The sequence below is a fragment of the Culex pipiens genome, chromosome 3 (genome assembly GCF_016801865.2).
Source record: "Culex pipiens pallens isolate TS chromosome 3, TS_CPP_V2, whole genome shotgun sequence".
Lineage (NCBI taxonomy): Eukaryota > Metazoa > Arthropoda > Insecta > Diptera > Culicidae > Culex > Culex pipiens.
In genome coordinates this window covers 133,565,326-133,580,124 of record NC_068939.1, presented here as the reverse complement: position 1 = coordinate 133,580,124, position 14,799 = coordinate 133,565,326, and the positions used below count along the sequence as shown (strand labels likewise).

At 37.8% G+C, this 14,799-nt stretch overlaps 1 protein-coding gene across 1 annotated transcript; it reads right to left on the bottom strand.

Moving 5' to 3' along the window:
• Positions 1-761: 761 nt before the first annotated feature.
• On the bottom strand, positions 762-1,931 carry LOC120422477 (formin-like protein 2). The gene has a single exon (XM_039585933.1). It carries the CDS (start codon positions 1,929-1,931, stop codon positions 762-764), a length of 1,170 nt encoding a protein of 389 aa, XP_039441867.1.
• Positions 1,932-14,799: the final 12,868 nt, after the last annotated feature.

Here is a 14,799-nt window from a genome sequence, read left to right as displayed (position 1 = left end):
TAATGCTGTCGTCCTTCAGGAAAGCTGGGTTTAGCTTCCAGTACCCTCTTCCACGCCTACACAGGTGTTGTGGGTCGACCTCGAACTTCAAAACAACGGCATGATGATCGGAGAAGGCAACAGCTACATTCTTCACCTCAAGTATCGTATCGAGGAAATCTCGTGACACGTAGAAGCGATCTAACCTTGATGCTGAATCGCATCGGTGAAAGGTGAAACCGGTGCAACCCTTTTCTTGGCCAGCGTCCTTCAACTGCAGCGCGCTCACCATGTCCTTAAGACCAGCTCCGATGTTAGCCGAGCTATTTCGGCTGTCCTTTTTTGCCAAAACACAGTTGAAATCACCTCCAATGACTGTGTGGGAACACCCGGGTTTGACCACGTGGGGCGTGATACTATTACGGAACAAATCATCTCTTTCTTTGCGCTTGTCAGACCCAGAATGAGCGTATACATTGACGTAGTTGACGTCATTGCATACAATAGACACGATCCTGCCGCTCGGATCATAGATCAAATTTCTAAAATCTTGATTTTTACGGATCAAGATGGCAGTTCCTTTGTTCTGGCAACTAATATTTACAAAAGCTTTGTGGGACGAAATAAAACTAAAATCCTCAAAATGAACCTCCTGACAGAATACAATATCAAGATCATTCAAGTGTACAAAATCATTAAGAAGTTGCTTGTTAACTTTTGTTTGGATGGCATTCAAATTGATCGTACCAACCTTCTTCGAAAACGTCATTTTGAATAGTTACTTACGGTAGCACTTCTACAAAATCTGCGTCGCTCTCAGCGGTGACTTCCTGTTGATCCGATCTGGAAGCAGATCGGCCCTTGCCGGCCTGATCCTGTCCGGCGTTGGCATGTGGCCTCCGCTCACTCCTACTCCGTGATCGTAACTTCTGCACCAGGGTTACGCTGCCACCGGCTGGAACTTGCGGGATTGCTTCTCCTTTCCCTTCGGTACCTCTGCGGAACTTGTTCCGAGGTTTGCGTCCTGAACCTTCCGGCAACACTGGTGCTTGAGGGGGCCCCATGGGCACTGGTGGACTGATCGGCAGTGATGGTTGTGCCGGCGAGATCGGCAGTGACGGTTGAGCCGGCGGGATCGGCAGTGATGGTTGAGCCGGCGAGGGTGACGATGGCGGCGGTGTCAGCTGTACCGAAGTCGGTTCTGTTCCAGGCACTCCGACGTCCATCGTGTCGCTGACAAGTTGCTGGTTCCGATTAGATTGCAGCAGCGTCATAATCATGGGCGGAGCACCATCACCTTTAGCGAAGGCAGGGAGAAGGCTCGTTCCAGCCAAGACCGAGCTAAAGCTCTTCCCGTTCCCATCCGATGGCTTAGCAAACTTCCGGGGACAGTTTGCCTTCACGTGCTCTGTGCTTTTGCAGATGAAACATTTGTTCACCAGTCCGTCGTAATATACGCGAGCCTGGAAATGTCTCACGCGGATTTGCGCTGGTAGTTCCTTGGTAATTTCCATGTATGCTCCGCGCACGGTCGAGAAAACCGGGAAGCCCGTGTCCTCGTGGTAGCGCTCGCGGATCTGCTGGCGAACAACGCCATACACCGACAGAACCTGGTGAATCTCCTTGTCCTCAATCTCTGGAGGTAGATTGAAGATGCGGACATATTTGAATGTCTCGTCCGCCTCCGACATCAACACATTGATGGATGTTCCGTTGCTGTAATTGAAGTTCATCACCGGCTGGAGCTTGTCCTTGACGGCCTTCATCTGCCGCTCGCTTTTGAACTTCACAAAGATTGCCTTTGCCTGGGTGTCTCGATGGATCGAGTAAATTTCGTTCGGTGGCATCTGCCAATCCCGGCAGAACCCGAACATTTCAGCATCCGACGGTTCCTGAGAGCCTTGTCCGAAGGCGAACTTCAGAGTGTGAACTCTGACCTTGAATTCCGACATGGTTGTAAAACACGTGTTCCGGTTGAGGTTAGATACGATTTTGGCACACTTTAGCCGCAGCGGGAAGCGGGCACCGATAGCATTGTCCAGTAGAACAAAAAGCGCTTTGTTTAGTGAAAAAGAACGAAATTAATCCGGGAACGAATTGAAAACACGTCTAACTGTGAGCACGACTGTTGCTCGAAATCCAGGAATCCACTAAAATTCAATTCTGTCGATGACTATCATATCTTGACGAAACTGAGGCGTTTACTGACATCAACTTCAAAAATGTCGAGTTGTGTATTCGAATAAAATCAATTTCCGGTTGCCATGCAGACCTACGTTTTAAAATTGGGGCATTTCAAAGAAGGTTTTCCCTACATAATAAGCATATCTAGGGGACCATTTTCCTGATTCAATTAAATCCCCACAATTGGTGATTTAGCAAAATGCATCCGCTTATCATAATAATACCCTAGAGTCCAAAGTGTTTAGTCAAGTAAGAATTGGTTGGAATATTGTAATCCACAAAATTATGCAACCTTTCCGCTGTGAGTGGGAAAACATCCCTTTAACCCTTCACCTCATTAGCAAGTGCCACCTACAACAGGCCCCAGCAAATTGTAAGTTACACCATCGGTTACGTAGGGCAGAACACGCGTCCGTACAGTGACGTCCTGTACGACCAATATCAAAGGATACCACTATGAAATTCGACTAAAAATAAAGATAAAGAAAGCGTCACATCAATCTTACTTGACGTGACTTAACTTTTGAGAGGTGTTATTTCCAGCCTGGTAGCGTAACTTGGAAGGGCATTAGACGGCGTATTTTTAGCAATCTGTGTCAAAGGTTACAACCGAAACGTACAAATTTGGGCCGTAATAGCATTGAAGTTTGCGCGCTCGTTATGACGTAGTTTTCTTTGGAGGCAAGAGTTTACGCATTGTTTGGCGATGTACTTTTGGGGATTTGTATGGGAGGATTTATTTTATCTCTGAAGCTACAAACGAAGTTATTATTTACGTGTTTTCAATGATTACAAATTTATGTAATACACATAATCTCGAATCAAAAATGGTATATTTTATTAGTTTATGTTATTTCTACTTCTACTCTACTACTCTTTTCTACTCTACTCTACTCTACTCTACTCTACACTGCTTTACTTAGCTTATTTTTCATTTCAACAATTTATTTTCAATTCAACAAATTAACAGCACCTTTAGGTGGTTGGTGCCTTCCTCAAATTCATAAAGTCAATACATCCAGTCAAAATAGCAACATTCCTCCTTAACATGTTTAGCAAATCAACTTTATTACTCATTTCTTTTGATAGGGTTTCAATATTTCTATCACAATATCTAAAATCCGGCCTCTAAAAAGTGTATAAATACATAACACTTAAGTGCTGATAACTTTTGATAGGGTTGTCAGATCCGGGATGTTTTACGCTCATTTGAAAGGTCTTTCAATTATCTATTTAACGATGGACATCATTTTCATTGAAATATCTGAGATCCGGCCTCCAAAAAGTGTTTAAATAACACTTATGTGCAAATAACATTTGATAGGGTTGTCCGATCAACAATGTTTTGGGCTCGTTCGAAAGATCTTTTCAATACCTTTCTAAAAATGTATAACATGCCGGGTTTGCTCACAAAAACCACCCTTTTTACAATCTTCCGGACTTTTGTTAAAATCGTTTTTTTTAGCATAACTTTTGATGTACTTAACTAAACTTGCTGATTTTAAAAAGTGACTTATGGGACCCCAAGACGGATCGAAAGAGATCAGAAAGGTCAAAATCCGTAAAGTCAACCCGGAAATAATCGAGTGACAATTTTTTGTCCACCCACCTACACACATCGACACAGACATTTGCTCATAACATGATTCTGAGTCAATATGTATACGTGATGGTGGGTCTAGGTGGTCAAATTAAAAAGTTCATCATTTGAGTGATTTTATAGCCTTTCCTCATTGAGGTGAGGAAGGTAAAAAGTTTCACAAACAAACACTTCTAGGCTTACTGTTCTGTTCATAACTAATATTCAAAATATTCTAACCGTTCTCAAACCTACTAAAACGCAAAAAAAAATCTTGAAGTTTGCTTGAATTTGCTTTGAAAACCTTAATTTTGTTTGTTTCTTTATTCGAAATAGCTTTATCTCAGGAAAGAGAAAGTTCCTAATCAAATAAAAAAATCAGAAGCGGTTGTTTTTTTTTTTTTTTGTAGTTTTCCAATTGCTAATTCGATGTTCTACTCTAAATGTATATTAGAACGGATGTATTTTTTACCAGATTTTTTTTTCAAAAATTCATAACTCGGTGAATTATCATCTTCTATTTTGATCTATGACTTAATTTTTTTTTGGTTTAATAAGAACCTTTGGAATTCAAAATTGTATGGACAGATTAATGGTACAAAAAGGTCTATGGTCATAGGGAAGTCCTTCAAAAATGAAAACAATTCTTTAAATGGGAGCGTTCTTTTATTACGTTATAGTTGACCCCCCTCCTCACCCCCCCCCCCCCCACCCCTTCGTAACAAATCGTTACAGATGAGTGATCCCCCTACCCCCCCTGTAACACAAGGTCATTTTTCACATTTTTATGAGTGCTTATATTAAAATTTTGCGCTACGTAACATAATTTTTCATCACACCCTCCCTCCCCTAATTTTCGTAACATTTCGTAACAGACGCCGACACCCCTCCCCTCTAACTGCGTTACGTAATAAAAGAACGCTCCTAATATAAGTAAAATCCTGCTTCGATTTTAGTGAAGAATTGTTCTGTACTTTGAGACTTTTAATTAAGTTAATTTGTTTTAACTTTTTCACCTTTCTTCAACAAGTTTAATTAGTTTAATTCGATATGTTTAAAGTTGATTCTTAAATAAAAAGATAACATATTTTGTGACCGTTAACATAGCAGGAATAATTAAAATATAGAATTTTTTGAAGATCTACGATTTTTTATCAAATAAAATCCCATCAATTACGAAAAAACAAGATTAAAATCAATATTAAAAAAATATATATCAAAATGTTGAAAAGTTTGGCAGAGAAGATCACTTTTTTACTTCGTCAAATGGGGATGTTCAAAATTAAATTAAATTATGTAGGATTATTTTCAGAATCATCAAATTTCCTTGACCCAGCATAACATCCTTGACTTTCCCTGACTTTTTGACCAATTTTTCTAATTTTTAATCCCTAAAACTCAATCATGTGCCTTTGTAAAATTTGATAACTCGTGAAGAGTACATACAAATCCCATATGTTTATGGGTAATTCTCCGCTAACTCACACAGCAGTTGCCCCGACCCCTCTTCGATTTGCGTGAAACTTTGTCCTAAGGGGTAACTTTTGTCCCTGATCACGAATCCGAGGTCCGTTTTTTGATATCTCGTGACGGAGGGGAGGTACGACCCCTATCATTTTTGAACATGCGAAAAAAGAGGTGTTTTTCAATAATTTGCAGCTTTAAAAGCTGATGAGATAGAAATTTGGTTTAAAAGCGACTTTTATGTAAAATTAGAAGCCCGATTTAATGACGTACTCAGAATTCGGTAAAAACGTAATAACTCAAAAAGTTTTAAAAAATCTCCCATTTTCCGTTACTCGACTTTAAAAAAGAGAGCAGAGCGGACAATTACAAAAAATTTGATGAATAAACATAAGGGGTTTTCTTATAAACATCCCGAGTTATCGCGATTTTACGAAAAAAAGTTTTGAGAAAATTACTTTTTCCGTTTCTCTTTGTTTTGTCGCCCGTGTCTGTCGCGGGTGACCATGAACGGCCATGATTGACGACGACCAACTTTTTCAAAACTTTTTTTTTCGTAAAATCGCGATAACTCGTGATGTTTACTAGCAAACCCCTTATGTTTGTATATCAAAATTTTTGTAATTGTCTGCTCTACAACTTTGTACAACATTATCACACTCTACAAAATAACCCTGCAAAGTTAGAAAAAACACGAAATTTTGAAATGAAAAATTTTGTTCTAAATAAAAAATGACCCTTCTGGGTCAATAAAGATTCGAAAAGTACATTAAATTTCCCTTAAAATGACATGTTCCAAATTTTTTTACAGTCGAGTAACGGAAAATGGGAGAATTTTTTAAACTTTTTCAGTGTTTTTTTCGATGAAAAATACGTTTTTTCTGAATTCTGAGTACGTCATTAAATCGGGCGTCTAATTTTACATAAAATTCCTTTTGACACCAAATTTTTATCTCATCACCGTTTCAGGCTGCAAATTATTGAAAAACACCTCTTTTTTCACATGTTCAAAAATGAAAGGGGTCGTACCTCCCCTCCGTCACGAGATATAAAAAAACGGACCTCGGATTCGTGATCACTGACAAAAGTTACCCCTTAGGACAAAGTTTCACGAAAATCGAAGAGGGGTCGGGGCAACTTTTCCCGATTTCGTGTGAGTTGGTAGAGAATTACCCTTATGTATCAATTTTTTTTTTTGTTTTTGTCTGCTCTTCAACTTTGTACAACATTGGTACACTTTTAAAAATAACCCTGCAAAGTTACAAAAACACGTGATTTTAAAATGTAAAATTTTGTTCCAAGTGAAAAAATACCTCTCTGGATTATTGCAGATTCGAAAAGTACATTGAATTTCCCATTAAATGAAATGTGTCGCGATTTTTTACAGTTGTGTAACGGGAAATGGCAGAGATTTTTATAGTATTTTTAAACTTTTTTCAATGAAAAATACGTTTTTTCGGAATTTTGAATACGTCGAATCGGGCGTCCAATTTAACACAAAAGTCCCATTGACACAAAATTTCTACAAAAAAAAACGGAATCGACATAACACTTTATAATGAGACCCTCTTAATCCTTGCGGTTTCGTCAACGGATCCACAGGCGTGTATCGTTCTTTATGCGACAAGACTCCGCCTCCCGGGTCTCCTAAGTGTGAAGGTATGGCACGGGGAGAGGGCACCGAATATGTACCTATATTAACACATAGAATTTTTTTGCGTCCGCCTCCGGATTCGAACCGGCGACCTCTGGATTGTAAGTCCAGTGCGCGGTTCGATTGATCCACACAGGCAGACGGAGATTTCTACAAATCACTGAAAAACGTGTCTTAGTAAATATCCGGAAAAATGACATGGGTCGTACCGCCCCACCTTCACGAAATATAAAAAATGGACCTCGAATTCGTGATTAGGGACCAAAACTACCCCTAAGAGCAAAGTTTCACGAAAATTGAAGAGGGGTCGGGGTAACTTTTTCCGATTTCGTGTGAGTTGGCGGAGAATTACCCAGGTAGTTAAACATTAAATGACAAAAAGTGGAATGAAAAATATGCCAAAGGCACCAAATTGATCAGAGAATCCCTTCTCAAGATACAGATTTACGAATATCCTCATATCCATTTTGTATAATTAACCCACATAACATAATAAAAAAATTAATGTTGTAAAGTTACTTCTTCATGAATTCATGAATAAAGATTCATCAGAATAATTAAATACTTATTTTTAAAGCTCCAAAGAAAAGCTCTTTGCTAAATCAAAACTAATAAATCAAAACTACACCTTTTTACAAATAGAATATAAACAATTACAATTAGACTCCGAATGGCAGAAAGTATGGAAAACTTTTCATTGCTTCTCAAATCGTCCTAACTTCAAAATGCTTCAAAATTGATTGTTTAGGCATGATTTACATTATCTTTCCTAACTTCGATTTCCCAATTTCAATTTTCCCAAAGACCACACCGCAACTAAGCAGTAGCAGTACAACGTGCTCACCATGGAGACGCACGGTCGTCTACCCGAAGACGAAATGCCGAAACTGCCGTCGGCGATCTCCCCCCAACAAGATTTCATCGTGTCCAAGCCGTCTCTTGTTGATTACACACAGCCTGAAAGATGCTACAGGAGAAAGCCGAGAAAGCAACACGTTGCCTTCTTTTCGTCATCGCCTACTTCGTTATCTTCGTTATCATCGGGTTCGGGTTTCCTTTTTTTTTCGCTCGAATTCGCACATGGCCGAAAACTGACAGATAACAAACTGTCTGTTCTATGCCATTGTTGTCGTTTTCCTGTGGTGGTGGTGGTGGGCCGTATCGATGATTACAACGGCAATGACGACGATGATGAGGTTGGGAAATCCGTTGGCGTTTTCTGTGCGTGTGTGTGTGTTCGGGACGACGACGACGGAGCATCGTCGTTCGCGCAGCACGTTTTTCCTTCATTTTTCTTCTTCCTTTTCATTGTACACATTGTGTGTGTTGTGTGCTGCTCCTGATGTTGGACTTCTTCGTCTTCCTTCGGCCGTCGTCGCGCGCCGGTTGACTCGTGCCGGCGGACTTGTTGCGCGCTCATGAATGAAGCTTGGACTTCATTCATCAAACGTTCGATTGCTTTCCTCCCGGCGGGACGTGTCGACCGGGTTCGCCGTTCAAAGTGGTGTGCGTGGTGTAGTAGGAAAAAGCGCGCGCGGTTTCGTGCTTTCCACCTGTTGATTCCTGAAGGACTCTGCCAGTTAAGAAAAACAATAAGTGATTTTGGACCTCAAGTGCTTTTTCGTGACTCGGGACTTGGGAACAACTCCCGAAAGGATTAACTCCAATTTATCAGCGAAACTTCAGCCTAAGAAGTTGTCGTATAAAAACCCCAGCGTGAGCTCGGCTGAACTCCCCCGTAAGTAGTCCCCAGAGCAACTCTCGGGAGAACTCGCACATACTGCTCATTTTTTGGCTCGTGCCGGTTGGAAACACCCCCACACGGGCGTAGTGACACTGATGTCGGCTAAGTCGTGGAGTTCATCTGGGAAAAGGGTGGTATGCACCGGGTTGAAGAGTCAGAATTGTTAGGATTGTTAACGCAATTAGGCGCAATACGTGGTAGAGGAACCTAGAAAATTCTGACAGGTGAATGGAACTCTGTGTTTGTGATTTGATGCCAGGAATGTAACACATATATTTCGAAATGTTTCGCAAAATTTGTCCTTATTTAATGCCACACATTAATCAAATTATGGTTTCCAGTAAAGTTTATTTTGGTATGACTTGTTTTCAGCGAACCAACTTGCTTTAGTTCAATAGAAATTGCTGGCTTCATGAGCATATTTTGTTCTACGAATAAAATAACATCACCTAATTGGGTGTTTTCACTATCATTTTGCGGATTTATGCATGCAATTCGTTTTATTAATTAGAATTACGGGCTCTTATCGGTATTTTTCGGTGAAATTAAACTCTCAAAATTAGAAGAAAGACATGAAACTGATAGGTGGACCGTCCTGGAGTCATTTGGATGACACACAGGGATGGTTTGTCTGTGTACATTTACTGAGATTGCGACTCAGTACTTGTACACAGCCAAATTAGAAGGTGAAAAGACTTGATCACACACTTATGCTTTCTCATATGGCCCTTTCGCTGACTTAGTTTCCGTCCTTTTCAATCTTCTTCAAAGACACTAGTCACTAATCCACCTATCAGTTTCATTTCTTTCTTCTAATTTTGAGAGTTTAATTTCACCGAAAAATACCGATAAGAGCCCGTAATTCCAATAGAATTTAAGGTGATTAAAACAATTTGGGTTATCAATCAGTCCCAATACTGAGCAATTCGTTTTGTTTCATTGATTTTTTTGCTTTCATTGATTATATTGCTTTCATTGATTTTATTGAAATATTTAACAAATTTCTTAACTATTTTTATGGTAAATTTATGTTTTCAAATTAAATTATTACCATTTGTGTTTCTACAAAATGGCAACATCGAGGTCAACAGCGCAAAAAATGCTTTGGAGTCTATGTTTTGATTTTCCCTATTTTTCTTTTCACGGCAATTCCACTTTGAACACCCTATCAATAGACTAAATCTCTTTTGAAAAAAAACTCCAAAAAAGGCGAGCGTGCACCTTCTGGATTACGTCTGTGAGGTAGTTTCGACGAAAATGCGGCAATTTGGTTGTAACCATAAATAATTTCAGCCCATCGTAAATATAACCTGGAAGCCTTTAACGGACGCACGACACGAAGGCATTACGTTCGTGTTGGACCCAGGAGAAATGTTCTATCTTACGTGTTTTTTGCCTTTTTTAATGTATCAGGCGAGACGAAAATTGTATATTTATGGTAAAATTCGGCTTCTTGTAAACGTTTATAAACAATTTCTATGATTTTTTAACGTTTATCATAAGATACTATGTATGATGCATAATTGCCCCCATCCAATAAGAGTTTTTTTTTATAAATCGACGGCAAAAAATCGTGAAAAATGATTTTGATTAAAAGTTTCATAACTATTAATGTTAAAATCGTGCAAAAAAAATTGTGAAATGAACAATATTTTTTGGTAAAATGGAGTGATTTGTCGATTAATCTTGTTGAGGTTTAGCGAACGATATAATTGATTTTTCATAAAAATTCCGTCCCAACTAGAAGAAACGTCTTCAGTAAATCCGCCGAATCAAAATCTATTCATTTTCCAAAAGATCCCTTGTGTGTCACTCTGTGGCGTCCCACGGGCCGTTTGCCGCCCATCATGCTTTTCTGTGCGGCTGGTTTTGAAATTACTATGGAATCCGTACCACTTAAAATTCTTCAGGTTTAGTTCTCTTGAAAAATTGATAGAATCACAATTCAATTATGATACTTTATTTATAAGAATTTAGGAAGTATTGAATAAGCGTTATCTCATATTCCAAAAGAATTTATGAAACGTTGAAAAAGTTAAATAAATGAAAATAATGAAAAATTTAATTTTCTTTGTTGAAACATGGATTTATTGCAAACCACAAAAAAATGCCGTAAGAAAAATAAACCATCAGAATAATTCTGTGGGCCCTTTCGGAACTTAAAACTTAAAATTAATACAGAAAGTAGGCGCCACATAAAAATGTTAATCTTATGATGATGAGAGCGAAAATAACTCAAATCAATATTTTCTATCCTGTAGGAAATGTAAATTATCCATGATGAGCTACAAATTTATTACATCCATCTTTAATGCTGTTCAGGAAACGGGTGGACTTGGATGGTTTTTTCTTATTCTTTTATTTTGGAGCTATGTATTTAACTAGTATAAAATGTTTTTTTTTGTATAAATGCTCCAAATGTAGAACAAAACTGAATCGAATTGAAATAAATATTATGGCACTAAAAATCTAGATTCGTTTAAAAGTCAGTTACAAAAAATAAAAATAAATTAATCTAAAATTACTCATCATTTTCCGACGGACAGTAAAAATAATCTGAGGCAAGCATGGTTATGAGATTTCGCAGGAAGATCTAAATCGGTCCCAAGAATATTAGCTCATGTTTGGAATTAATGTATTTTTTTAATGGCTTTAGGGGAGGTGGGGGTAAGACGGCCAGGCGGGGTAAGACGGCCATGCGCTTGTTTTACTATTAAACATGATAAAAGTTACCCAAATATCTAATGATATGGTACCTTAGGCTAAATAAGTTACTTTAAGCCACTTTTTGCAAAACTAAAAAAAGGATTGTTAACAAAATTTTGATAATTAAGAAAAAATCGCCGTAATCACCAGTGTGTCGTAATATTTATCATTTGGAAAAAGTTCTTTGATTATAAACTGTTCTAAAAACATTTTGGAGCATATTACTAAAAGCTTTTCATTTCGCAGTCATGGTGATAATGTCCTTAACAGTATCAGATACAAATATTAGATTTTCATGTATTTTTATCTTAGTTATCTAAGTTTCAAAATACGGTGGCCGTCTTACCCCCGCAAGAGGAGGAAGGATCGAAAAAGCACATTTTTTTGAAATCAATTAAAAGTAAAGAAAAGTTTATTTTAAAGTTACCAAGTTAGGTAATTTCTATAAAGGAGACTTCCAACTAGTATCTGTACTAAGTTGGAGGTGAAAATAATGGTTTATTTTAATTTTAAATGAGTTTTTACCTTAGGGTGGCCGTCTTACCCCCATCTCCCCTACATGAAATAGAAAGAATCAAATATGGATTTTGAAGCAATATTTTCGAATATTTTTTTTTATTAAATAAATATATTTGAGAAAAAACAACATTTTCATCTAAATTTTTTGGTTGTTCTTGTATTCTAATCTTTGATCAAACTTATGAAATGATTCAATTGAAGTTTACCTAGTTTTCGTTTCAATTTACTTTTTATTTTAATGTTGAAATATTTCATTCAAAAGAACATTTCTAATTACTATCCAAAGGCAATCATAATCATAATGCAAAAAAGGTTTTGTTACAATATTTCCATTTTAACAATAAAACATTTTTTTTTAAGAAATACAACATAATCTTTATTATTGAGCAAAAATTCAATTTCTATTAACGGTGCTCATCAACCAGAGTTTTTACACCCAGATTTTTGTTACAGACATTTTAGTATCTTCAAAACTACGGGTACTATAGACATATTTTTTTTTTCATCCCCTAAAGTGCTGTCCACAAAGTAATTTACAACAAAGTTTTAATATTTTTTCAATCACGTTGTTGCAGGATTGGGTCCGTAAGTTTTACAATTTTAGAATAAGAAGATAACAACTTCCTAAGTGCTGTGCACCCTTAACGGTGCACATCAACCAGAGCTTTTGCACCCAGATTTTTTTTACAGATATTTTAGTATCTTCAAGATTACGGGTACTACCGAAATATTTTTTCATTCATCCCCTAAAGTATTGTCCACAAAGTAATTTACAACAAAGTTTGACTAATTTTACAATTCCGTTGTTGCAGTATTGGGTCCGTAAGTTTGACAATTTTGGAATAAGAAGACAACAGCTTCCTTCGTTGCTGTGCACCCTTAAGATATTTTTAATAATATTGAATAAAAAATTACTTATGTTCGTTTCAAAATTCATTAAAATTATCTAAAAATCATTGAAAGGAGTAGCAAAATGTTTCAAGCTAAAATAGAGTTGATATCTCATTTATTTTTAAAATCAAAACTCTTCAAATTTATTAAAGTGTAAAGCCTGTGTGGGTCAATCGGACCGCGCACTGGACTCACAATCCAGAGGTCGCCGATTCGAATCTCGAGGTGGACGCAAAAATGTTAATTATAAATATAGGTACACGGTGCCCTCTTCCCATGCGTTCACCTTCAAACTTAGGAAACCCGGAAGGCGGAGCCTTGTCGCAAAAAGAACGATACACGCCTGTGGATCCGTTGACGAAACCACAAGTTTTAATAAAAAAACACTTTTAAACATAAATTCATTATATTTTAAACTACTTCAATCAATTCCGTTTTCAATTGATCTAGAGTATTGAGCCACAGAATGAGATCCGAGGTTCTAAGGTCGATAAAAATCGTACGATTTTCCGGGGTTTGAAATTGTTGCAATAAAACTATCATAAGCAATTATTCATTGTCATAAGAAGTATGAATATTAAAGAATAATCCAAAAAACTTTTTCAAAATGTACCATTTCACTCTGTTTGAATGTTGCATTTCCCAGAATTCGACATTTTCAACATCAATTTAAAGATTGAATGAATTAGAAAGATACTCATAATTGATTTGAAACAGTGAAAAGCAGATCAATCGTTTCCAAAATATCGTTGATTGAAAATAAGCGGTAATTGTAAAAACATACACCCACAGTTGGGCAGCGCCATCCGAGAGAATAAAGAACACGATCTGGTAGTATAAAGGTACTGTGAACGGACACAGAGGATTAATCCCGAGATTGGCGAGAGCGTTGTTCTCATGGGTTTATTGTCAAAACAGTTCATCAATAAAAAAAAGTGCCGACATCGAGACTTGAGACCAAGACCTTTGACATATCGAACCGGGCCTTTGCAGTATCGGCTATCACGGTTCAGTGATTAAGTGGAGGTCATTTGTTCATATAAGCCACTCAATGGGATGAACTGTTTCAATGAACAAATGAACACAGTTTTGCGAGAGGTTTATTCTTCCATTTTATTTTGGTAGAGCTATTCTCTCGGCTTTCTAATGTGGGTGTATGAAACAAACTTTAAAAAAATATTCATTTCTTGAAAGGCTACTTTCATCAACCTTTTGTGGTTCAACAACATTTAAAAAAAAATGTTTTGATGTTTATAATTTTTTACGCTTCACTGGATTTTTTTTATATGCACAGTCTTCGGGACAAACTCATATTTTGTCACCAGTTATTACAATTCTACAATTCGTTCTGTTACTACAGCATTCTTCAACGTAGGTAAACTGCATACCACCCTTGATCTTCCCGCCAGAACCCTTCCTGCGCGACCTCGATCGCGCCGTATCCGGCCAAACGACGGCAATTTGCGGCACGACAATGTTGACCAAACCTCTAAGGTGTGCGTTTGGTCGATTTGCGTTGGTGTACGTGAGTGTTGTGATACAGTTTTTGATGCTCGTGTGAGAATTTTCACTCAAAAATTTTGTTCTAAAATGTTGAAAAAAATTCTGTCCACAATGCGACAAACGATGACGTTTTATTAATGATGACAATGACTCAGGAGAAGAGAACTACGACGACGACCAAGAAATCGACTCAGGGAAGAGAGCGCGAATTAAGGTTCGCGCCGACATCACCAGTGAACAAGCCACATCCGACCAGAGCCAACGTGTTGTGTGACGACGTCGCCGCGATCACGCTCTCTTTCTCTGATAAGTGCTCAAGTGTGTGTGTGGGTGCGGTGAAAAACTTTTGAGGGGAAAAACGGAACAAACAACCACCTTTTGGCTTCGTGATCGTGACTCATGATCAAATCAAGCGGCGATCGCGTGCCGAAGGTGTGTAAGTGAGAGAAAATTTTGGCAAATTTTCGCAAATTTGACCACTACAGCAACATTAGTACAGTGTGAGTTCATCCGAATCCGATGTTTTTTTTTTTTGCAAATTTCGTTAATTTAGTCACGACGGCGGAAAACACAATT

Bases quoted from the DNA above. Each gene is read 5' to 3' on its own strand.
- LOC120422477 (XM_039585933.1), bottom strand. From the start codon at position 1,931: ATGTCGGAATTCAAGGTCAGAGTTCACACTCTGAAGTTCGCCTTCGGA.